Source organism: Gymnoscopelus braueri (assembly GCF_963280865.1).
Source record: "Gymnoscopelus braueri genome assembly, chromosome: 16".
In the NCBI taxonomy this organism is placed as follows: Eukaryota; Metazoa; Chordata; class Actinopteri; order Myctophiformes; family Myctophidae; genus Gymnoscopelus; species Gymnoscopelus braueri.
In genome coordinates, this window is record NC_137616.1 from 32,307,877 (window position 1) to 32,333,555 (window position 25,679).

The 25,679-nt window shown below is 39.1% G+C and overlaps 3 protein-coding genes across 3 annotated transcripts in view; 2 read left to right on the forward strand and 1 right to left on the reverse strand.

Annotated features, from left to right (window-relative positions):
* Positions 1-1,472: 1,472 nt before the first annotated feature.
* LOC308103825 (COP9 signalosome complex subunit 6-like) lies at positions 1,473-2,387 on the reverse strand (the record flags this gene model as incomplete). The annotated part of the gene is made up of 1 exon (XM_080454002.1): positions 1,473-2,387. The coding sequence occupies exon 1, from the start codon at positions 2,373-2,375 to the stop codon at positions 1,473-1,475; it is 903 nt and encodes a 300-aa protein (XP_080310128.1). The 5' UTR covers positions 2,376-2,387.
* A 4,057-nt stretch (positions 2,388-6,444) lies between these two features.
* LOC308103826 (uncharacterized protein) lies at positions 6,445-16,732 on the forward strand (the record flags this gene model as incomplete). The annotated part of the gene is made up of 10 exons (XM_080454003.1): positions 6,445-6,578; positions 7,051-7,170; positions 10,316-10,419; positions 10,830-10,878; positions 11,645-11,791; positions 13,169-13,333; positions 14,343-14,495; positions 15,111-15,275; positions 15,828-15,983; positions 16,590-16,732. Exons 3-10 carry the CDS (start codon positions 10,318-10,320, stop codon positions 16,730-16,732), a joined length of 1,080 nt encoding a protein of 359 aa, XP_080310129.1. The 5' UTR covers positions 6,445-6,578; positions 7,051-7,170; positions 10,316-10,317.
* Positions 16,733-18,945: 2,213 nt separating this feature from the next.
* LOC308103827 (uncharacterized protein) overlaps positions 18,946-25,679 on the forward strand; it is a gene marked incomplete at its 5' end in the record, with an annotated part of 236,042 nt that continues 229,308 nt past the window's right edge. The window contains 10 exons of the mRNA XM_080454004.1: positions 18,946-18,961; positions 19,175-19,330; positions 20,349-20,504; positions 20,724-20,879; positions 21,496-21,651; positions 22,146-22,301; positions 22,907-23,080; positions 23,428-23,688; positions 24,432-24,692; positions 24,848-25,105. Of these exons, the coding sequence (XP_080310130.1) occupies positions 18,946-18,961; positions 19,175-19,330; positions 20,349-20,504; positions 20,724-20,879; positions 21,496-21,651; positions 22,146-22,301; positions 22,907-23,080; positions 23,428-23,688; positions 24,432-24,692; positions 24,848-25,105 (1,750 nt within the window). The remainder of the gene's footprint in view (positions 18,962-19,174; positions 19,331-20,348; positions 20,505-20,723; positions 20,880-21,495; positions 21,652-22,145; positions 22,302-22,906; positions 23,081-23,427; positions 23,689-24,431; positions 24,693-24,847; positions 25,106-25,679) is intronic.

A 25,679-nucleotide genomic window follows, 5' to 3' on the forward strand; every position in this document is an offset into this window, starting at 1 on the left:
AAAAAAGCTTTTTATAATGACTTCTATAAGTGTATGCAGTCTAATATATGCTAGAACAACACATGACTGACTTAAAATAACACTATAATGCATTACAACAGTGATAAGAATGCATTATAAAATTATTATAATGCATTACAACTATGAGAATTATACACTATGATCCTTGCAAAAACGTATCTTAATATAATATGATACCTGACTTTATAAGTCATTATAAAATGATTTCTAATGTTATAAAGCATTATGAATATGTTTGAGTGCTTTTAACTATAATTATGCATTGTTTTAAGCAGATGATGATGCTTATAAGTGCACTATAGACATTGATATCAGAACAGTTACAGCAACAGTACAGCACAAACCCACCCATGTTGGAACATACTGTAGAGCTAATACCTGTCAGGAGCGAGCTGTAAGTAAATTGTAGGTTCAGGAAGACTGCCATGACGTGGCTTTTCACATGTTGATTTTATCTATTAGAATGTACAGTACTTTTTACTTCCTACCCCACAATTACAGTACACTGGGGGTTTTCCCTGCAGGCCCTTCCTGGTTCAGGACTGGTTGAGGACGTAATCATCGTTTACGGAAAGTAACTAAGTACATTTACTCAAGTACTGTACTTTAACAATTTGGAGGAATTTTTACTTTACTTTTTTCATTGTTCAATACACTTCTCCACTACACCTCAGAGGCAAATGTTGTACTTTTTACTCCACTGCAATTATTTGACAGCTTTAGTTGAAAGTTACTTTGTAGATTTAGATCATGAATACAAAATCTAACCAGTTAAGCCCTATTTTAAACTTTGTCTATTCACAAATAGCTGATCTGCAAGCTCACGTGTCACATCGTGATGTGTTGTGAGCTTGTAGAACTGCTGAAAAAGTTTGACAAATCTTGAAAAAGTTGTGCACTTTTTTGTTACTGAATGTATATTTTGATACCAATGCCAATACTTGTGTACTTTTACTCAAGTAAAACGCTGAATACTACTTGTTACTGTTATATCGCTACTTTTACTTGTGTAATCTTCCACCACTGGGCAGTGGTGGTTTTCTGGGACATTCCTTGTTCATGATGCTGTTACTGGTGGAGATAATAAACAAATCTAAATTAACCCATTTTAAATCATATTTTTCACTAAGATGGATGGCCAGTAAAAAAATGTTTAAGGTGTGCCTATAAAAGAGGGTAACCGTCAATAAGAGGGTCTTTCTGTGATGTGAGTGCGTGTGTGCCTACGTGTCTCGTTTTAAATCATCAGATTTGTTACGTAGAAACAAAAACAAAGAAAAGTGGATAAAATGACATTCTGGTTAATGTACATTGTCAAGTCTCGCAGCACTTAGACTCTCCCAGGATCTTCTGAGTCAATAACACCCCGCCAGAAAAACAAAAACAAAAAGCAAAAGAATAAAAAATCTTCTGACCTCTCTTTTGGTCTTCTATCTCACTCCCTCTGTGACTCAAAAGGGCATTATTCCTCTCATCCTTCGGCTGTTGCCATGTCTGTCATATAGGATGTTGAACTTGTTGAGGAACTGGTTCATACTGTTGCAGGCCTTGGTGATGGTGCCCAGGTAGGCCATGAGGCCCACGTCATTGCATTGATCATGGAAATCAGTCTTGAATTCTATAGTGCTGAGGACAGGCAGTCTATGGCACAGGGCGTTGGCTTCTCGCAGGATCTCGTGATTAAACGGCACCTCTCCTGCTTCCACTGCCTTGACGTAATCCAGGATGACCTTCACCCTGCCGTGAAGCATCTTGATCGCACTGTGTTGGGCCGTGAGGTGTTCAGCCACCGTTGAGTTTTCCCCCGTGCCGGGGGCCGTCATGCGAGCTACGTGGTCGACTCCAATTCTCTCTGCCTCCTCCGTGGCGAGAGTGTAGGTGAGCTCGGCAAACAACATGGTGGCCTCGCCGTTGATTATGTCAATCACAGACTCATATACGCTAACAGGAAGATCAGTCTGTTTGGTCATCGGGTTGAGTTTGAGAAAGAGAGGGCTGTCGATGATCTCACACACCTGCTTGTGGATGTGGATGTCTGAATGGTCAGGGGGGCCCCCGGTGGTATACCAGCCCAGGAACTCCATGTCTTTAAAGACCTGTTTGAATTGTTCTTCCTTGGCGTAGTAATACTCCTTGTCGATAGTATGTGCCTGCTGCTCATCAACAGGGTGGGACAGCAACTCAAAGGAGTTCATCACCTCAATGTTTCGACCCTCCTGCTTCCCAATAAGGGCTCCGATCACCTGCATCGGTCGCCCTTGCTGAGATCGGACGCGTATCCAGTGGTCCGATATGTTGAGGATGACCAGAGGGTGCAGGGACACAGAAACACTGCCTGTTATCTCTGAAGCCATTACACTGTAGGTCGCTGCCTCATCCAAATCCATTCCTAAAGAGCCGGTCATCACAAATTTGACAGAATAACAAGTCAGTTTGAGTAACGTCATTATATGTAATGACGCAGTTTTACGTCATTATGCAATGATGTCACAATGACATCACATAATTTAGCAGTGTTTCCCAAACATCTCTGTCTGGTCCCCATTTTGCAGACCCATAAAAATGGGTCTGCAAAATACGATATTTACTTGTGACCCATAAAAATGGGTCACAAGTAAATATCCCATCCCCCCTTTCTTATAGTTGTTTTTCCTCCAAAACGTTTCAAACATTTTCAGAATTGTACAATTAAATTGCTAAAATAAATGTAAATGTTCTTTTTTTTATAAATAAAAAATTGTGAAAGTAGCAAATCTACAAGCTCACATCGTGTTGCATGGCGATGCTATTTTCACTATGTTTGAAGAAGGGCTTAATGATTAATTCATAATGCATTTTTGTAAGTTTGGGTACAGGGGACACACCAAATTTCTCTTTTGGGTCTGAAAACGTTTGAGAATCTCTGACTTATAGCAGGAAATAAATGCCTGTAGCAGCTCACCCCATGGAAATTACTTGACAACGGTGGTTGAGTGGTGTCTGGGGCCAACGGGCTTGTTGCAGCTGAATCTGCTGGGTCTGGCAGTTTGGGCTAAAAGAGCATTATGTGAACACTTACAATCTATGAAGTATATGAGCATCAGTACATCACCACTTAAACCTCTATACTTTGAAACCGAGGTCTCCCATGTGGGTCTATAGGCCTACTGGTCCCCTCCTTCTTCCCCTCTACACCAAATCTCTTCCAAAATGTTACGATTGTTTACCTGCTTATGACATGCGAAGAATAGGGATGCTAGGCATTATGTGATTAAGTGCTACCACAAAGGCAAATGATAATAGGTAATTACAGTGGCATGCAACTGAGCCAAACAAGTTCTTGACTCGAGTTATGTTGCCAAGGTAAACACCGACACTTGCCAGCCTCACATCACAGATAACTTGCCGTGCTGTAATCACACTGCCAGAAGAATATCTAATAAATCCTCAGTGCTTTCTTATTGTTAACAGTGTGACACACATACCAAATAAACAACCACATACTCAACAAGAGAAGGAACAAACCAGGAAACTAATGGGGAAACCCCATCATCATGAACAAATACATGAACAAGGAAGGGATCTGACAACTATTATGCTACCTTTACTCAAATGAAAATTTGAAGTATTTTTAATTTACTTGATTATTTCCATTTCATGCTCATTTAAAATTCTACTCTACATCTCAGAGGGAAATATTGTACTTTTTACTCGAATTGCAATTATTTGACAGCTTTAGTTACTCATTACTTTGCAGATTTAATTATTATTACAAAACATAGGCCACATTAATTAATAACTGACGCTGTATTATTATATGCTGGTGCAAACGTGATAACCCCACGTTTGCAACTACTTTCGCCTGCGCAATTCACCGGGAATTTACTAGTTTTACTTAATTACAGTACTTGTACTCCTTATACTTTTATTATATGTAGTGATGTCCTTGGGTTTCCTGTTTTGGCAATTTGTCTCACCTCCCTGTGATTACTTGTTTTCTCCACCTGTGTCCTGTTAGTCTACCAGCCAATCCCTGTGTTGATGGTCCTTGAGTTTCACCTGTGTCTGGTTAGTCTTGTGTCTTTTTAAACCATTAGTTCCTTAAAATCTCGGTTAGATCGATGTTATCATATTTCAGTCATGTGTCTGTATGTGAAGTGAAGCTTGCCTCCATTGTTCTGCTTCTGGGTCCTCACCTGTCACTCACCATGACAACTCTTGAGTAAATGTACTTAGTTGCGTTACACCACTCATGGCACGCAACTTGCAGCTGCAGCATACTTGAGTCAGTCAGCCAACAACAGTGATTGCTGCTGGGCTCACTTGTGACTACTACAACTGACATCACACAATGCACTGCAGGAGGCAAGACAGACCATTGTTTTGTGTCAGTTAAGAGGGCATTCTGTAGGCTTATTTTAGCGTTTGAGTCACTTTTCAATTGCTAAAAGTTCCAAATACCATTTAAAACTAGCTAAGTTTGTAGGTAAAAGTTGCCAGGGTATTTCTGAAATGTTGCTTCATTAGCTTACATAATAGTACCCACTGAACCACACTTAGCTCCAGGCTCAGCTTGAAAGAGGAGGTGAGTAGCTATCAGTGGTGGAAAGTAACTAAGTACATTTAGAGAGAGAGAGAGAGAGGCCAGAGTTGGGGCACTCTCCTTAGCCTCAGGGAGAAGTTGACTAGGTGTTTTGCAAAGCACAGAGGTACAGTTTACAATAATGCTAATATGATTGCTCAAAAAGCCCTGAGGGATTGTTTCCTTTGTGGTCCTGTTTATTCAATTCATCAAGACATAATACGGACATACAATACAAGAATTTATCAATACTAGGAGCAGGCCTGGAATTTCACAATTTTAGGGGCAATGCCACTTGGCCTTTGGTGTTGTCCATGTTTTGAGGGCACAAAGGCCAAATGCCAGGGCAGGAAGGCCATCAAATAAAACAGGATTTTAGTCCATTGAAATAATTAATTGAATTCAAGGGTTCAGGATGACTTTAAAATCAATATGTCGACTATCTGCAGTGAAATAAATAAATTATGGAATTCATGCTCAGCCCTGCAAAGTTACTGGATTGGTTTATAGAAGGGGAGTTAAGTTCAGAATCTCAACAAAAGACACTGGTGTCTATATGACAAGATAGAGACACTGGTGTCTACATATTGACAAGAAAGAGACAGAGGAGAAAGTGGTACAGTCAGCTGGGGTATTAAGGCCACCGTGGCCTCAGGGCCTGCCATTTTTAGGGGCACAAGGCCAAACTGAGGGGCAACGATGGCCATGGCCTTCGTGGCCTCCCTGAAAGTCCTGCCCTGACTAGGAGCAGTAAAAGCCTTTTCAACCTGCAATTTGTTTTAGTCTGAGACCAGAAAAAGGCCCAGTCCTTTTTTTTTTTTTTTACACATTTCACACATTAAACAGTTTGATTTGTAAATGGAAGATAATGTAATCCAACAGGTTATCAGCTGTATCTTTTAAGGGTATACACAATCTCATTGAACTTTATATTTTCCAATAATTGAAACACACTGCAGTGACCCTTTAATCACATAAACCCTAGTGGTCGTATTCTGGGGCAAACATTTGGTGAAAATATTTGCAGAAAACATTTGGTATAGAGAGGTCAAGTGGTTAAGAACTCCACTTGATTTAATAATGAAAGAAGGTAATAGAAGGTATTCTATTCTAGTCAAATCCTTTTCATGCTGTAAGGTTAATGTGGCAAACAGACACGGTTTACAATACAACCACAAATAATGACATAACAGACAGTTGAAAAGGGCACAGAGGTAGTTAAGAGCGCATTACAGTACAGTACTTCTCAGATGGTTGCCGTTCGTGGCTGAGAACCCATCTATACAATTTAACCATAGTTACTAGGACAGCTATGAGATCCTGCACAGTTTAGCCTGGGGCCTCAAAGTACCCAGTTGCCATGAGGAGAGAGAAATAACTTTTAGTTCAATTAACTGTAATACTACGGTAGCCCATTGTAATGTTCTTTTTGTTTCTGGAAATACTGCTAACCCTAACCCTCTATTGAGCTGTCACTGTGTCACAGTGTTTCTTGGCTTCGGTTACATTGTATGTGAGCAATGGATGCATTTTTTTACTTGAGAGGGAACACTTTGGTTGTGGCGCATATTCAGTGACCCATCTCTTCATTGTCTGTGATTTGCGGTCGCTGGTTCCATTGTAAGAGATAGAGACAGGTTTCTCTGTTTATCCTTTCAGATTGTCTCCCAGCCTATTGTCTTTCTCACCGATGCACGCACACACACACACACACACACACACACACACACACACACACACACACACACGCGCGCATCAAACGCTAGTCTCTGTCTAAAAAAATATTAAACCTGTTTAACAGGTGAGTAGACCTTACCATATTTCAGGAAGTAATTGTCTCTTCCCACAACTCACAGTGCATCACGTAACAGTGCGGGTGGGACAGCCGGTAAGCTCTGTGGACTATACTCAATATAGGGTTTTATATAAGCTATGATAGAGCTCTGTCAATTTCAAGGGGAGGATTATTAGCTGGAGAGGGACGAACTCCTCCATGGTAAGAAAGCTATATTTGTATAATTTAAGTGAAGAGACAATCATCACTAATATAGAACATGCAGGCACAGTGACAGTGAGTGACTTCTGTTAACCACAAACTAGCTTTAGATGCCAATATTTATGAGGAAGTTGGCTAAGGACTGTGATTTGAGGTATTTGATCTCACTGTAGATATGTGCAAGGAAACAGTGCTGTATACAGGTGCAGTGATTCTTCCATCATCATGTCAACAGGACTGGTGACCTGGTTCATCAGTATTACTGATTAGCACTCAACTTATAAAATAATTCATTGCCTCACTGCCTTTAAAGTAAATTACCTTTGGACAGCCAACTAACACTGTAATGTATTTGTGTTTTTTTTTGCTTGCTGTAGGCTACATGTTTTTGGTAAAAAAAACAAAAACAAGTTCCCATCAACAAACACATTTACTCTTTTCTCACATTTCTCTTTCCTTCATTTCCCATTAGACATCCACACTACAGTATTTGTTTTCAAAAATGACTGACTGGTTGCCTAAACGGAGTCCAGCTACATTTGAACTTGACCACTGACAGTGAATACTATAGGAACAGGAGAAGCCATCAAGGGTAAGTACAATGAAATGATTGTTTCTAACAGCTGCCCATGAAAACAGGGCTTTTTATTTTACTTAACAAATGCTCTATTATGTATTGTGTATTACATTTAACCAATTAGTAGTTGTACTGTATGTTGTATTTTCAGCCACTTAGCATGCTGACCCTAACTGCAACTCCCCTGGCTGGAAAACGTTCATTATCTAAACTTCCTAGCTTTAAATATTTACCAGGTTTCTGAACCACACAGAAACCCAAACAATATGTCAACCAGGTTGACATATAGCATCAACATTGTGAGGAAAGTGCTCAGAATTCCATTTAACCACAACCCTCAAACTTTTCTAACTTATTTAGAAAATAGCTGATCTATTTGTAAGTTTGTGTTTGTCCAAACATTGAAAAGCAATTCAAAAAGTTTAATCAAAAAGAAAAATAGCCTGTCTATAAGCTTGTGTTGTATTGGCTATTTTCGAAAATATTTTATTTTATTTTATATTATAGGTGAAATTAAATGAATACATTGAAAATGTCATTTTCGACTATTAAATAGTCGAAAATGACATTTTCAATGTATTCATTTAATTTTACCTATAATGACATGAACAAAATTGGGACCCCAGGTTTAAAGTGGTTGAAGCAGTTTGCAAATGTCAATGTTCAACGAGACTTTCTCTGGATAAAATCAACTGCAACAATTTAATCAGGACACTTCTAGACAAAAAGAGTGTGGTTATATATAACTAGAAAAGTGTTCTCAATAGAGCGCAAACCTGGAGGCATGCCCTAATAATAATAGCAATGTATGCAGTCACATTTCTACCTACAGCCATGAAAACGTTGTGTGGCATGTGATTACCAGTTGTACTGTACATCGTTGTCTCTACTGCCTTCATCATACACATGCATTGTGTACCCCTCTCCATCTTTATCTCTGTCTGGGGCATGTGATGTGAGCAATATTTTGGGATTGTGTGCGATTATGAAATGGCATGGGGCAATGGGGGGAAAGGATATAATAATTAAGGGGTGGACTGGGAAGAAAAAGCAGGCCCTGAATTTAAATAACAGCAGTTCCCATATCTGTGCAAATTGAATAAAAATCAAAAACAAACATTTAGTTGTACTCGAAGGTTGCGATGTGAAATGTAAGATGTTGGGTTTCTGCTGGCCCACACTCGCTTTGCGTGTCGTTTGTAAGAGGAAGTAATATCTTGGCAGAAAGTTGAAACCATGCCAGGGAATAACTTCATTTTTAACAACAATGTTCTCTACTGTCTTCATAAGCATCCATTGTTCTGTCTGACTTATGACAGCTCAGACTGGGTTGAATGTCTGTACATTAAGCGTGAAAATCTAGTCCACATATTGCTCTGATCAGAGCAATGGTCACGAGTTATGGCCATTTGAAGTGTTAAACACTGCTGTAACACGACCACTGTAGTGCCCCATATGTGTGCAATTTAGTTTTTTGGGACTATTCTCATGCAGGTCTCCCGAACAGTGTTTGTGCCAAGTTTGGTTCGGATTGGAGCAACGGTGCGCTTGTGGCACATAGGTGTGTGTGCCCCTGAGGGCACATGGCCCCTAGTGTGACTATTGTCATGGCAGACTTGTGAACAGTGTTTTTTTGGCCAAGTTTGATGTGGATTGGAGCAAACACTTGTGGCCACACGTGGCCTCTGGTATGACTATTCTCACGGCAGGAAATTGTGCGGATTGGAGGAACGGTGCGCCTGTGACACCCACAGGGCCCCTGTGTTCACATGTGGTCCCTGGTGTGACTATTCTCATGTCAGACCCCTGAACAGTGTTTGTGCCAAGTTTGGTGCGGATCGGAGCAATGATGCGCCTCTTAAGTCCGGATGTTGCGTTTTTGACATCCACCGTCACTCACCCTCTAGTCTAGGCAATTTTAATATAGGATAATATGTATGTTGGTGTTAATCAAATGTGGGCTTGCACAGGCAGACTTCAATGAATGTTGTAATTGGCTAGTTGGTAGTGAAATGGTCTCTCTCTCTACTGTCTTCATACACATCCATTGTTCGGTCTGATTTATGACAGCTCAGACTGGATTGAATGGGCACGGACATTAGCGTGAAAATCTAGCTACAGTAGTTGGTACGCCACAATAGTTTTGAGGTCATGAGTCTGGGGATAGACACTGTCCCTGAGCGGGACGCTTATCCCATAGCCGAGGGACGATTGTGCTGCGATTATAACTTTAGAAAATGACACAGCTGTCGTTGGCGGACTGAATACTGTGGATTTACATGTGGTGTGCCATTAAGTGTGATGATGTACAGGTATGGGAGTTACGGTACTCCACATCATTGTTTTGAGGTCAGGAGTCTGGGGATAGAAACTGTACCTGAGCCAGATGGTAACCAAAACAGTCCATTGCGCAGGCGATCGGGGACTCAGATTATCCTCTGAGCCTTCACCCGACTCCTTTGGGTGTACTGTAGGTCCTGGCACGGCTAGAAGCTCAGCCTTGGTGATGTGCTACTGCACCTGAAACCAAAAAATAAGTCCTATGTGTATGTTTATGTACGATATAGCCGGAGGTGTGAATAGGGTGCGGGTGGCTTAGAGGTAAAACACTCGCCAGTCATCACCACAGACGCCCGGGTTCACTTCCCAACACCATTGCCTCCGGCTTGGCTGGCCACTCCAACGAACTCAATGGGTAGTGTTCATGGGGGGAAGCAGCCTTTTGGATGCTTTTCTTGTCTTGAACCACATGAACCCTACACAGGTAGCATCCCTATTTCTGGGCATGTCATAATAGGTGAACATTAGGTGAAGATAGCTGAACATTCTGCAACACTTGTATACAGTCTCCCAACACGTCAGGTTGCGGCACGTTGTGAGCTTGTACATCGTATATTTTCTACAAAGAGATTTGGTGTTTGCAAAGATTTGAGTTAAAAATGTTCACGTTAAAACATTATATATTCAAAGATTTGCACAGATTTTCTAGATTTTTCAAAAATAGCAGATCTACAAGCTGCTTGTATATCAGCTTGTAAATCTGCTAAAGTATAAAATTGGTTAAAGTGGTTAAAATCTAAAATGCTTTCCCGGTTTGAATGTGGTTGATTGTGTTTGTTTGACTTCCTCCTTGTTTCGTTCTCTCTAATCTTCTTGACAGGAATGGCAATATCAATGAAAATCTGCACTGTCATTGGCCTTCTGGTGACGTACTATATTTTGGAAACACAGGAAGTTCTTGAGATTTCAAGCCCGGTTCCACAGGTAGGCCTGTTGTGTTTATGGTACACAAGGATGTACAACAGCAAATGTGGGAAGGACAAGATCCGTTATTGTTGTTCATTATTGTGCCCCTACACAGCATAAGTTCAATCATCTGAACACACACATCCTCTGGGTTACTTTTATCCATTTTAAACTCTGAGACTGTACAAATGTTACCAAATCATTGTAGCTCTGAGAGTGTATAAATGTAACCAAATGGGCCCATTTGGATAAATTAACGCTGAGGATTTTACTGTGTAGCGTACTGGATGTTAATTTGATCATATTACATCCTTGTTTGCACTTAAAACAAAACTGTTTTCAAAACAAAGCTAAACCCAGAACCAGTCATAGAATTAATGGATCATTTAGATTTGCTCAAGTTAATCAAGTCTTTATTCTAATCTCAGGTGCACTATGTTGAAGACTCCCTACCTCACATCAGAGAGAGAAGGAATGGTTAGTACAATGTACTGTATACATATTTTTAAAGGAGACATTTGATAATTATTATATTGTGGATGCACAATATAATATGCAAAGTGTGTGTGTGTGTGTGTGTGTGTGTGTGTGTGTGTGTGTGTGTGTGTGTGTGTGTGTGTGTGTGTGTGTGTGTGTGTGTGTGTGTGTGTGTGTGTGTGTGTGTGTGTGTGTGTGTGTGTGTGTGTGTGTGTGTGTGCACACACGCGCGCGCGTGTGTGTGTGTATGGGTGCGCGCGCGCGCGTGTGTGTATGGGTGGCTGGAACTAATATTGCAAACCGCTAGTCCGATCAACACCCAATTTCTCATGCATAGCCTTTCAGATTTTTGAAATATGAAGCTTCAATTTTGATTTTGTAATATAAGCCAAGGGGTCACATGTCATAAATTATGTCAACTGACATACAGTAGATGTCATAGATGACAGTCTGGCCACATGAAGTCAGAGATCCACATTAGCCATGCCATTCCCATGTGGATAATTATTTTTGTATGCAATAAACGAATGCTGATGAGCTTGAAAAACTGTGGAATTGTCCTTTAAGTAGAAAATGATGGACAAGCAAGAATAGCAATTTAGGTGCTTTATCCAAGATGTGTGTTCATCTTTACAATACATTTTTGACTGTTAGTATATAGTATATACTGTAATATATATATAACAATTTCTAATGTATATACATACAGTACGTCATTGTTGTTGAAGGTTTATACTGTACCCATTTATATTTTCTACCCTACCAGTGCCTACAAATCAATGGAACTATATTATTGATGTTGAAGTGAATGCGTCAACCACTGAAATATTAGACCAGATTCGGTCATCTGCTTCAAGCTTTCCTCTGCAAATGAATGATGGCACAGAAATATCAGACATCGAAATCACCACTGGTGAGTATTGTACAAAGACAGCAGAAGAATGCCAGCTGTCACAACAAACATGTTTCAGCCAAAGTTTATTCTAACAAGTTTCTAGTTTTACTGTATAGCTACAACACACTTTATTTAAAGGTATCATGACATTCATTTTCACTTTTTTTATTTTCAATGTTTTATTTGGGGTTTTATGACCTCAATTACACCCAAAAAACCTGAACTTAGAACATTCAGTGGATTTTCTGTGGTCTGGGGTTTTCTGAATAATTAGGCTGAAAAGTAATCTGAGCTTGGCCCTTCGACAGTGAGGTCACAGTCGATTAATCCCGCCCACTCTCCTCCTCGCCCCTCCCCTCCCCTATCCTTTCCTTTGGGGGGGGCGGAGCAGAGGCGATGATTGACAGGCAAAATCCCTCACCAGCGACACCCGCAGGCAAAGATTTCTTTTTTCATTGCAGTTGAAAAGGCTTTAGAAATGTGAGAGAAAAACACCTGCCATGGATCACTGGAATGGAATTGTCACTTAAAACTTTTTGTACACTTTTGAAGGACCAGGACAAAGACTTTGAATGTGGTGTAAAAGTGAATGTCATTAAACCTTTAACTTCAGGTTGAAAACTAAAGCAGATTACAAACATGGCAGTCTATTAAGCAATGCAGCTACAGCTAATCAAATGAATTGTGTTAGATTTAGAGTCATGGGTGTGCCAATCATATATAGAAACCTAGATACCTCATTGGCCTCTGCAGTTCATTGGTTCAAGCTCGTCTTTTCCGGGACTTGTCAGAATGTAGTTGTATAATATTTTTTATACAACTAGATTCTGACAAGTCCTGGAAAAGACGCGCTGTGATTGGCCAGTTGTCAGGAAGCTTGCCTTCTCCAAAATGGCGCCCGAGATACAGACAGCTCAGAGCCGGAGGAGGCGTCTACCTTTATGTGTCTATGGTGCCAATGTGCAAGCATAGACAGTAGTTTACATCATGAAAGTCAGACTTTTGCAGACAGCCATGTTTTTAACCTGCTGTAGTTTTTTACCTAAACTGGAAAGAAAACTACTAAATCAGCCTAGGGTTTCATCCCCCTTTCAAACTAGATGGAGGAATCCTCCCTGAGAAATGTTAGTATTTTGTAGGCAAATGTCTATAGGCTAATAACTAATAGGATAGGCTAATAACTAATAGGCTAAGTGAAACATTTATAATTAATTGTGGGCAAAACAAATATAATTTTTAGACTAAACAAGATGTAGGTGTAGACAATAAATTGTACTTTAATGTCAGGAATGTAATTTAAATCCTCAATAGAATACTAATATTTCTATCAGTACCAGAACTCCATATTAGGAGCAGTATCAATATTCAAATTGAGACTAACTTCTCTGCTTCCAGTGTGCTCTTCAAATGGCAACGGGTACCAGTGTAGATGTGAGGAGCTGTATGGTTGGCCCCACAGCAGCTGTATCACTTATGGAGCCTGTGATAACGTCACCAGTGGCATCTGCAAATGCATCAATGCCATTCCAACTGATGGACAGTACTGTAAGCCGATATCAGGTAATCGCATCTTTCATATACAGTACGTCAATGCATTAGTTCACATCAGGGATATCAAATTCAAAAGATAAGATATCGTTACGTATTTTTGAAAGGTATTTCTGTATACATTAGATAAAAAGTATTATCAATCTCGGTTTAATCACTGACAATTATTTTGAGATGCGTGCCGTGTTGATAAGAATGTGACACAGATCTGATATGACAAGCAAGCTTATCATAGTCTGGTGTAGCCAGACGATCAGAGATATCCACCTATTAATACCTATACGCCCACTGCTTTGAAAACCATGATCATGATATCATCCCGTATGAAGTACCGGCCCAAACGTCTTTGCCTTGGTTCTGTACTGCTGTTATAATTTTTTTCTCCATCCAGTTTTAGCCCATTCACTGAATTTATATCACCAGATGTAGGTGGAGGTGGTAGGTGGAGATTTCATCATCTGGCTAAGCAAGACTATTAAGCTTAGTGAAATCAATTGTACCAAAAGAAAGCAAATTATAGTCTGCAGCAACAACCTGTCAAGGCATTTTGGAATTTTGGCAGAGTTTCAAAGACATAGAGCTTGCTTGTGGAATGTTGTTGGATGTTTCCAGACCCATGTGGTAATGTGGTAATCTTTAGGTTATGAAGATTACATTGTTGTGTAATGAATGCAAATAGCTCTATATTCTGATAGAAATCATTGAGTGTTTGTTCAGTAACAGGGGTCTCCCTGTCTCTCCAGCTCTTTAGTCTTTCAGGTCGTAACTCGTACAGGATACAGGATAAACAAGGGAAATTGGAAGTGATGACATAAAGAAATGAGCAAAATTGGAACTGAAACATTTCTAAATATTTTGTCTTATAAAAAAAAGAAATGCCGTCATATACAGTAGACAGAAAGCTTTAGTATTCATGCTAGCCTTAATACTGTGTGCATTACTGTTTTCTATGGGTATTCTTTGTAACAACAACAACAACAACAACAACTATTGATCACCATTTCACTTCTATTCCCTGTAGCATTACTAGACGTGGCTGACTATGAGGTGGATGTAGAATTAAATGTGACTTCTGTGGAGACATTGGAGACCCTCAAGACCCTTCTGGAAAATTCCAACTTTTCCCTATTTCTTGGTCCAGCTGTGAATGTCTCAGACATTAATATAACCACAGGTAAAATAGTAGTAGTAATAATAATAATAATCATAATAATTGAGTGCCTACTCTATTGATTAAGGGGCAATATAATTCAGTGTAATAACAGTGCATCATGTAAGTATTATGCACCTACTGTATGGAATGAAGGGGCTTTCATATATCCTGACCTATGTCATGATATTTACTCAGCTATTTTGTACCATGTTGTCCTATATTGTCCTGTGTTTCATGTGTTAATAAAGAGATTCTGAGAGGTTGTAAGCTAAATACCCATGGAAACCTTTAAAGCAATGTTGAACTGATACTTAAAACAGAAGTATAGCGATTCCGTTCACTCCCGTATACTGTATTGGGAAATAGGTCTCATAAAAAAGGAAAATGCACAGAAACGAATGTGAACAAAGTGGATTCTGATCATTTTATTCATATAAAATATTAGTCCTGTTACATCACTTTGGTAAAGTGAACTGATGGAAGTCTTGTAGCAACACAAATCGATAAGGTCACCAGTATTGGTGTAACACAAGCTCTGCTGCCTCTGACAAATTTGTGAAATAGACTGGTAGCAAAGACTGCTTACATTTTACAACAATTAAATAATATTATTTTGTTATGTGATTTCTTTATTAGTGTGTTACCCAAACGGCTCCAGTTTCCAGTGCAGGTGTGAGGAGCAGTTTGCCTGGTCATACAACAACTGTATCACATATGGAGCCTGTGACAATATCACCGGTGATTCATGTGGATGTATCAATGGCATTCCTTCTGATGGACAGTACTGCCAGCCAAAGCCAGGTTTGTATACCGTTCAACATTTATAACTTAAACTTAATAGTGGATTAACTGTGTAATGCTTACAATTGTATGCAGTTTAATGCCCAGTGAATCCCCAATTTCTTATTGCCCAAGCTTATCCAACCAATGGCAGGGTTATTTTGTCTAGTCTGTAGTCTAGTCAATTTATATAACATTTCATGTGCTGTATGTGCTTCACAAAAAATAAACCTACCAGCCTGCCTTCGATTGGATAAGCTCAGGTAACAACAAATGCCAGATGATAATTTGTTTATCACATACCATATTGGTATCATATTGTTTATGCATCTGCTAAAGCGCTGGATCTCAACATTGGGTCTGTGGACCACCAGCGGACCAAATGGACCCTTACAGGCCTGCAACTCTGAGAGTGTACACATGGAACCACATGGACCCATGGGCCCATTTGGTTCCATTTATTCTCTCAGAGTTAAATTCACACTAAGGATTTTACAGTGTACTGTATATTGGGGTCCAAGAGATTAAAAGGTTTAGAATCACTGTGCTAAATACCTACATTTTCCCCTGCAGAACCTTTGCAGCTGTATGAATACACAATTGAAGTTGAGATCAGTACTGCAGATGTTACAGTGTTACAGCAGTTGAAGGATATTCTCGACAACACTAGTCTGCCTATAAGAGTCAGTGACTCAATAAACATCACAGACGTCAATATAACCTTCACAAGTAAGAATATTTTGTGGAACTGTACAATCTATGACAAATTCAATGAAACAGGTTAAAGACAATATGAGGGTGGTTAAAGGAAAGAAAACCCATCAATTAGTCATAACGGTGGCATGTCTATAACATCCACAACACTGCCAAATAAATGTTTTCTGTATCACACTAGCAGCCAAAATGACTACCGCCACCTAGTGACGTATTCTGACATCACTGGGTTGTGGAAACACAGCATGCTGACTTTCAACTATACTGTATGTTGCTAGGGGTGCGGAACAAACATAAGTAACCCGACCACCTCGTGAACCATTGAGATTTAACTTCCTTCATTCATCTTCCTTTGCGTTCAATCTAAGGTCTGCAGCTGTACAGTATATTTTATTGTAATTGAATTAAAATAGAGAGTATTTTCTACGTCGTTGACCATCCCCCCCCAAAAAAAGAACTGGACATTTTCTCCTTTAAGTTTATGACTGATTGTGTACTTATTATTTTATTAATTTTGATTTAGATTCTAATCTGACGCATTAAACATTCTCTTTAAAGCACTACGTATGCAATCAGGTAAATGTTTTGCAATAAAATGACTATGTTCTGTACTGTACACAGGACTACTGTATGAATACATAGTTGAAGTTGAGATCAGCACGGTTGATGTTGAAGTGTTACATCAACTGAAGGACATCGTGGACAACACTAGTCTTCCTATAAGAGTCAGTGACTCAATAAACATCACAGAAGTCAATATATAAGCTACTAAGATTTGACTGGAATGTGCTGTGTTTGTGATATAGCTATGCTACACCACCATCTGGCATCCAAGTATGAGGGTAGACTTTTATTTGTCAGAATATACTGTAATCAAATGACTGATCTATGAATACATAGTTGAAGTAATCAATATTAATTTACAATACTGTAACTTTTAAAATGTGTTTGATTTACATTTTCTTGTTTGTAGGATTACATATGCAATCAGGACAACGATTCTAATCCAATGACTTATCTTGTACTATTTCCCCTACAGAACGTCCACAGCTGTATGAATACATAGTAGAAGTTGAGATAAGCTCTGTTGATGTTGAAGTGTTACAGCAGCTGAAAAACATCTTGGACAACACTAGTCTTCCTATAAGAGTCAGTGACTCAATAAACATCACAGAAGTCAATATAACCTTAACAGGTAAGAATATTCTATCAAACGTTATAATGTATGCCACGTTAAAGGAAACTAGACCGGTGCCCGTTAGGCACCAGCCTACTTGGGAACGATTGGAAATGGATGCCCAAACAAGTAATGCAATACCCATTGTACCCGTGTCAGAGTAGCCCCCGTTGTACCAGTTGGTGGTCTGTCTGTCTGTGTCCCTATTGTTATTAAATGATATCTTGATTAAAATCAGTCTAAAGTACTCTGTTCCTAAATATTCAATGTGAAGCAAGGCATATCGAATCAGGAAAATATTGTTTTAATCCAATGTTTTATCTTGTACTATTTCCCCCACAGATCGTCCACAGCTGTATGAATACAGAGTTGAAGTTGAGATCAGCACTGTTGATGTTGAAGTGTTACAGCAACTGAAGAACATCTTGGACAACACTAGTCTTCCCCTAGTCAGTGACACAATAAACATCACAGACATCAACATAACTGTTACAGGTAAAATATGTTTTATTAGACTTTATATGAAACTAAAATATAAAAGCTAGTCATTGAGAAACTCATAGATACAGTAGGTAAGAATATCAGTATTTTGTTGGAGTTTCTGTGATTGGTGGTTGACTGTCATAAGCAAAACCAAAGTACACACAATCACATTTAAAAACATCCTCAAGGAGATTATGGCATATATTATCAAAGTTGATCATTTATATCGACAAAGTTGACTACAACAGTATTTGGAGAATTAACAGGTTACAGTGATTTTTGTAATACAATGACTTATTGTGTTCTATTCTGTGGACCACAGAACTACCACAGCTGCATGAATACATAGTTGAAGTTGAGATCAGCTCTGTTGATGTTGAAGTGTTACATCAACTGAAGGACATCTTGGACAACACTAGTCTTCCTATACGAGTCAGTAACTCAATAAACATCAATGAAGTCAATATAACCTTAACAGGTAAGAATATTGTATTAAACTTTACAATTTATGACAAGTTAAAGGAAAGTACAATGAAATACATTTAAGGATAGTTAATTTTCTTATTAACCTTGAATTAGATCTGTCTGAAGCAATTGTGTTCCTAATAATTCTGCTTGAAGCATTGCATATTAAATAAGGATCTTTTATTTAATTTTTTATCTTGTACTATTTCCCACAGAACCTCCACAGCTGTATGCATACATAGTTGAAGTTGAGATTAGTGCTGTTGATGTTAAAGTGTTACAGCAACTGAAGGACTTCTTCTACAACACTAGTCTTCCCATAAGAGTCAGTGACTCAATAAACATCACAGAAGTCAATGTAACCTTAACAGGTAAGAATGGTTTATTAAACTTAATAATTTATGACAAATTAAATGGTATAGAACATACTGTATACAGTAAATGCTAATATAAGGACAATTCTGTTTCTTATTCAAATTAACAATGATTTAGATTTCAGTGTGAAGAATTATTTTCTTAAAAATTCTGTTTGAAGCATTGCATATTGAATCAGGTAAATATTTTGTAATCTAATGACTTATTTTTTACTATTCCCCTACAGAACGTCCACAGCTGTATGAATACATAGTAGAAATTGAGATCAGTACTATTGATGTTGAAAGGTTACAGCAGCTGAAAAACATCTTGGACAACACTAGTCTTCCTATAAGAGTCAGTGACTCAATAAACATCACAGAAGTCAATATAACCTTAACAGGTAAGAATAGTTTATTAAACGTTATAATGTATGCCACGTTAAAGGAAACTAGACCGGTGCCCGTTAGGCACCAGCCTACTTGGGAACGATTGGAAATGGATGCCCAAACAAGTAATGCAATACCCATTGTACCCATGTCAGAGTATCCCCGTTGTACCTGTCGGTCGGTGGTCTGTCTGTCTGTCTGTGTCCCTATTGTTATTAAATGATATCTTGATTAAAATCAGTCTAAAGTACCCTAAATATTCAATGTGAAGCAAGGCATATCGAATCAGGAAAATATTGTTTTAATCCAATGTTTTATCTTGTACTATTCCCCCACAGATCATCCACAGCTGTATGAATACAGAGTTGAAGTTGAGATCAGCACCGTTGATGTTGAAGTGTTACAGCAACTGAAGAACATCTTGGACAACACTAGTCTTCCCCTAAGAGTCAGTGACACAATAAACATCACAGACATCAACATAACTGTCACAGGTAAAATATGTTTTATTAGACTTTATATGAAACTAAAATATAAAAGCTAGGCATTGAGAAACTAGGTAATAGGTAAGAATATCAGTATGTTGTCGGAGTTTCTGTGATTGCTGGTTGACTGTCATAAGCAAAACCAAAGTACACACAATCACATTTAAAAACATCCTCAAGGAGATTATGGCATATATTATAAAAGTTGATAATTTATATCGACAAAGTTGACTACCACAGTATTTGGAGAATTAACAGGTTACAGTGATTTTTGTAATACAATGACTTATTGTGTTCTATTCTGTGGACCACAGAACTACCACAGCTGTATGAATACATAGTTGAAGTTGAGATCAGCTCTGTTGATGTTGAAGTGTTACATCAACTGAAGGACATCTTGGACAACACTAGTCTTCCTATACGAGTCAGTGACTCAATAAACATCACTGAAGTCAATATAACCTTAACAGGTAAGAATATTGTATTAAACTTTACAATTTATGACAAGTTAAAGGAAAGTACAATGAAATGAATTTAAGGATAGTTAATTTTCTTATCAACCTTGATTTAGATTTCTGTCTGAACTCTGAAGAAATTGTGTTCCTAATAATTCTGCTTGAAGCATTGCATATTAAATAAGGATTTATATATTTTTTCATCTTGTACTATTTCCCACAGAACCTCCACAGCTGTATGCATACGTAGTTGAAGTTGAGATCAGCACTGTTGATGTTGAAGTGTTACAGCAACTGAAGGACTTATTGGACAACACTAGTCTTCCTATACGAGTCAGTGACTCAATAAACATCACTGAAGTCAATATAACCTTAACAGGTAAGATTAGTTTATTCAACTTAATCATTTATAACAAGTTATAGGAAAGTACAATGAGATTAATTTAAGGATAGTTAAGTTTCTTATTAATCTTGATTTAGATTTCAGTCTGAAGCATTGTGTTCCAATTCTGCTTGAAGCGTTGCATATTACATCAGGATTTTCTTTTTAAATCTCGTACTATTTACCACAGAACCTCCACAGCTGTATGAATACATAGTTGAAGTTGAGATCAGCACTATTGATGTTGAGGTGTTACATCAATTGAAGGACTTCTTGGACAACGCTAGTCTTCCCATAAGAGTCAGTGACTCAGTAAACATCACTGAAGTCAATATAACCTTAACAGGTAAGAAAAGTTTATTAAACTTAATAATGAAATGGAATGGTAACATATAGAGTAAATGCTAATAAGGATTATTACGTTTCTGATAAAAATGTATATTGATTTAGATTTTCGTCTGAAGAATTATGTTCCTGAAAATTCTGTGTGCAGGGGCCGCACTGCATATTGAGTCAGGAAAATATTTCGTAATCTAATGATTTATCTTGTACTATTCCGCTACAGAACGTCCACAGCTGTATGAATACATAGTTGAAATTGAGATTAGTGCCGTTGATGTTGAAGTGCTACAGCAGCTGAAAAACATCTTGGACAACACTAGTCTTCCCCTAAGAGTCAGTGACTCTATAAACATCACAGAAGTGAATATAACATTAACGGGTAAGAATCTTTATTCAACTTTAAAATCCATGGCAAATTAACATAATATCAAAGCTAATGTAAGGACACTTAAGTTTCGTATTTACATTATATTCTGCTGACCACAGAACGTCCACAGCTGTATGAATACATAGCTGAAGTTGAGATCAGGACTGTTGATGTTGAAGTGTTAGAGCAACTGAAGGACATTGTGAACAACACCAGTTTTCCTATAAGAGTCAGTGACTCAATAAACATCACAGAAGTCAATATAACTCTAATAGGTAAGAATATTATATTAAACTTTACAATTTATGACAAGTTAAAGGAAACTAAACCGGTGCCCATTAGGCACCACCCTACTTGGGAACGATGCTAGTAAGGAACGATGCAAGTTGGAAATGCATGCCCCACCCAGTTATGCAATACCCGTTGTACCTGTGTCAGAGTACCCGTAGTACCCGTCTGTCTGTCTGTCTGTCTTCCTGTGTCCCTTTTGTTATTATTAAATTGTATCTTGATTAAAATTTTAGTCTGAAATATTCTGTTGCTAAATATTCTATGTGAAGCATTGCATATCGAATCAGGAAAATGTTTTTTGTAATCCAATCTTTCATCTTGTACTTTTCCCTCACAGAACCTCCACAGCTGTACGAATACATAGTTGAAGTTGAGATCAGCACTGTTGATGTTGAAGTGTTACAGCAGCTGAAGGAAATCTTGGACAACACTAGCCTTCCTATACGAGTCAGTGACTCAATAAACATCACAGAAGTCAATATAATCTTAACAGGTAAGAATAGTTTATTAAATGTAATAATTGATGACAAATTAAATGATGAAGTAACATATATAGTAAATGCTAATATAAGGATTACTAAGTTTCTTATAAACATTTATATTGATTTAGATTTCCGTTCGAAGAATTATGTTCCTGAGAATTCTGTGTGAAGCACTGCATATTGAGTCAGGAAAATATTTTGTAATATAATGACTTCGTTATCTTGTACTATTCCGCTACAGAACGTCCACAGCTGTATGAATACATAGTTGAAATTGAGATTAGTGCTGTTGATGTTGAAGTGTTAGAGCAGCTGAAAAACATATTGGACAACACTAGTCTTCCTATAAGAATCAGTGACTCTATAAACATCACAGAAGTGAATATAACATTAACGGGTAAGAATAGTTTATTCAACTTTAAAATCTTTGGAAAATTAACATAATATGAAATCTAATCTAAGCACACTTAGGTTTCTTATTAACAATATATTCTGCTGACCACAGAACTACCACAACTCTATGAATACATAGTTGAAGTTGAGATCAGCACTGTTGATGTTGAAGTGTTACGGCAACTGAAGGACATCGTGGAAAACACTAGTCTTCCTATAAGTGTCAGTGACTCAATAAACATCACAGAAGTCAATATAACTAACACAGGTACTGTAAGAGGATTTTACTGGAATGTGCTATGATTGTTGTGATTGTACAGTTGACTACCATCTTGAAATATGTAATTAGGGTCAGAGCACTACACCAGTGCCAAGCCCTATTGAAATTGCAAAGATTATTATTAGGGCCCGAGGACTGCACCAGTGCGAAGCCCCATTGAAATTGCAAATATTATTTTTTTGCATAAATGAATCGCGTTTTTGAGGGCCTAAACATACTCAAAAGTTGCGCAACTTTGCACACACATCACACATGGCGAAAAATTACACATTTTGATGGTCTCAAAAAGGGCCGTGGCCTTATGGCTCAATAGTGCCCCCTACACAATTTCAACGATGAAGCCCCACAATACGGGTTCACCTACATGTACAGTATGAAAATTGGTACTAATTAGCACACTATGTAAAAGAAAACTACGAATTACCCTTCATTGACATTTGCACACAGCGGGGACTTGTAAATGTACTGATTTAACAGCCCATATTCTCTCCTCACAGTGGTACAGCCACCAACAGATTTACAACTTACATCAACGTCAAAAAGCACAGCCAGGGTCACATGGGCTGCTGTGAGTAATGTCCTGTTGTATCAAGTGACCATCAGTGACAACGATGACTCCAGCATCGCCCCAGTCATCAGTAGAACTTCAGCTACGACTATGGACATCACAGATCTGCAGCCTTGCTCCAATTACGTAGTTGGAGTGTCATCATTCAACAACTTCCTGGTGGCTGGCAAGCCTGCTAACATCTCTTACACAACCAGTAGTGAGTATTTATTGATCATCTGCTTATCAGCATGGTTTCTCCAAACTGCATTCAAACTTGTTGCACTTTGAGATTTTCTGTCAATGCAACATGTTTTATAAATCAACTACCTTACCAGGATGTACTGGTGAATCAACCAGTCAATTTGTCAATGTCAACCACATTGCTGCAGTGCCATGGACCCCGTCCACGGCTTAAGCACTGTGTAGGCCTATCAGGAGTTGTTAATTTAAGCTAAATTACGTGTACTATGAGACATGCCATCTCCCTCCTCTCTTCATCTTCCTACCAAAAAAGACATTATCCTTTATTATTATGCTCTGTTCATGTTTTTCTATCTCTCACAGCCATAAACAAAGTAAGTTCGATCTCAGTGACCTACAACTGTACGATAAGCATAGTGACGGTGACCTGGGGACCGGTGTTTGGGGCCAACTCCTACAAGGCCATGGCCGTCGACGGCACGGGCGCAGAAATCAACTGCACCTCCGCCTCTACTAGTTGTACCATCAGCAGTCTGAAGTGTGGTGAGAAGTACCAGGTCCACGTCACAGCCATCTCTGACGACTGCGAGAGTGTCTCCAACAACAACACCCTCTTCAACACTGGTGTGTATGCATGCTCACGTGTGCGCTCGCTTGTTTGTTTGGCTGTGTGAGCGTGTGTGGGCAGGGGGTGCACAATCACATGGACCGGTTAACATGGCAGAGTCACTTCCACTTACTTTCATCGTTGCTTTGTTCTTACTAGTGTTGTGTTCCCACCACCTGTCTCATGCTCAAATGTCTGTACATCTCTATACCTCACACAAATGCACAGGCATGAACGCGGCGTGTCATTTCACTGCAGGTGTCTGTCTCACACGTCGTTACTGTAAGCTCCCGTCAAAATTCACCCTCGTCAAGTCAGTCCTATGGCAGCTGGCTCAGGTTCCTCCGGTGCTGCTACCACAATTCCTGCTCATCAGTGAACAAACTCCCTCTAGCTCCCCAGCCTCCTCCTGTAGTAGCATTTGGGTTTCACTAAGTCAGCATATCATTCAATGCAGGTCCATATTGTATCATGTTCTTTTAATTCTGTGTGTATCTTCAGGTTCTGCCCTTTGAAGGGTTCATATATCTATTATCACGTCCGTTTAATAAAATGGTATTATGTAGGCTCTGCTTCGGGGGGTTTGTGATCTCAGAGTTTTTCTTGCTTGCGCAGATTGTTTTGGATCACAGTAGCTGAGCTACACTACCAAACACAATATATCATTGCAATAAATAGATTTAATCTTGACGAGAGTGTATGATTGAACACCATACAAACATACTGTGTAACACATTTTTCTCTTCCCTGTTGTTCATAGTTCCCTGTGCACCTGCTAATCACACGGCATTTGTGGTCTGTGCCAGTAATGTGGTCGTCTTCAGCTGGGAGGCCACCAACAACACCATCGACTATGTGGCCAAATCTGTGAGCAGCAGTGGGGAGACTGTTGAATGCCGGACCACCGGAACGTTATGTTTCTTCCTCGACACTCACTGTGGTCTATCCTACAATTACACTGTGTATGCCAAAAGTACAGAGTGTGACAGTGAAGTCAGCCCCCCTACAATAGTACATGCCTGTGAGTACTAATTTAAAGGTTTGGTAATCAAATACAAAGTTCACTTGTTGTGAGGTAGTACACTCTCTAGCTTATTATCCTGACACAGAAGGATGGATATTCAGATGTCTTAATATGTATAACATTTTTGTTCCTCCTCCCCCTCTCTCTTCTAGCTCCATGTAGACCAACAAATGTGAAGTCATTATCAGACTGCCAGTCTGACAATCTGACCACAACCTGGGATGTTGCGGCTGGTGCCGAATCCTACCTGGTAGAGGTTTATGGGAACAATGGAGATGAATATAATTGTACCAGTAACAACAACAGCTGCGTTGTGACTGGTGTTTCATGCAATGAACACCTCAGCGTGTGGGTCACTGCCATTGCCGGTGAATGTGCCAACAGGGTGCAGGGACAAGTGGCTGTGACTGGTAGGCACTGGGAAATGTGAAATATGTCCAATATTTACAACAATTAATATCATGCATGGTTCTGAGATATTTGGTGGGCTGTATTCTTTTTGTTTACTGTTATGTTATATGTCACAGGGCAGCCTGTGCCCTATACAGACACACACTGACACACACTGATCAGGCACTTTGCACACTGCATGGACACATTATACAGCTGCTTCCTTTTCATTGTCATCCAGCCGGCTTGGGGAGTGACTGTTTCCAAGTGTTTGTTCATGGACATTGGTGTTGCATGTTGCTCTTCCATTTTCGTTTTGTTTTAAACATTTCTGTTCATTGAATGTGGTGTAAGTTAATTGGGGTGATCACCTCACCTGTCTCTCCTCTGCAGTGCTGGCCATCCTCTGTTGATTGGGAGGTGCCAAGCATAGATATAGAAACCTAGATACCTCATTGGCCTCTGCAGTTCATTGGAGCGACTGGTTTCTCAACACAAGGCTCTTCCGCAGGGCTACTTGACTACTGGCAAATCACAGTGCGTTGACTACTGGCCAATCACAGCGCGTCTAACTGACTAGTTGCTGCGCGGCTG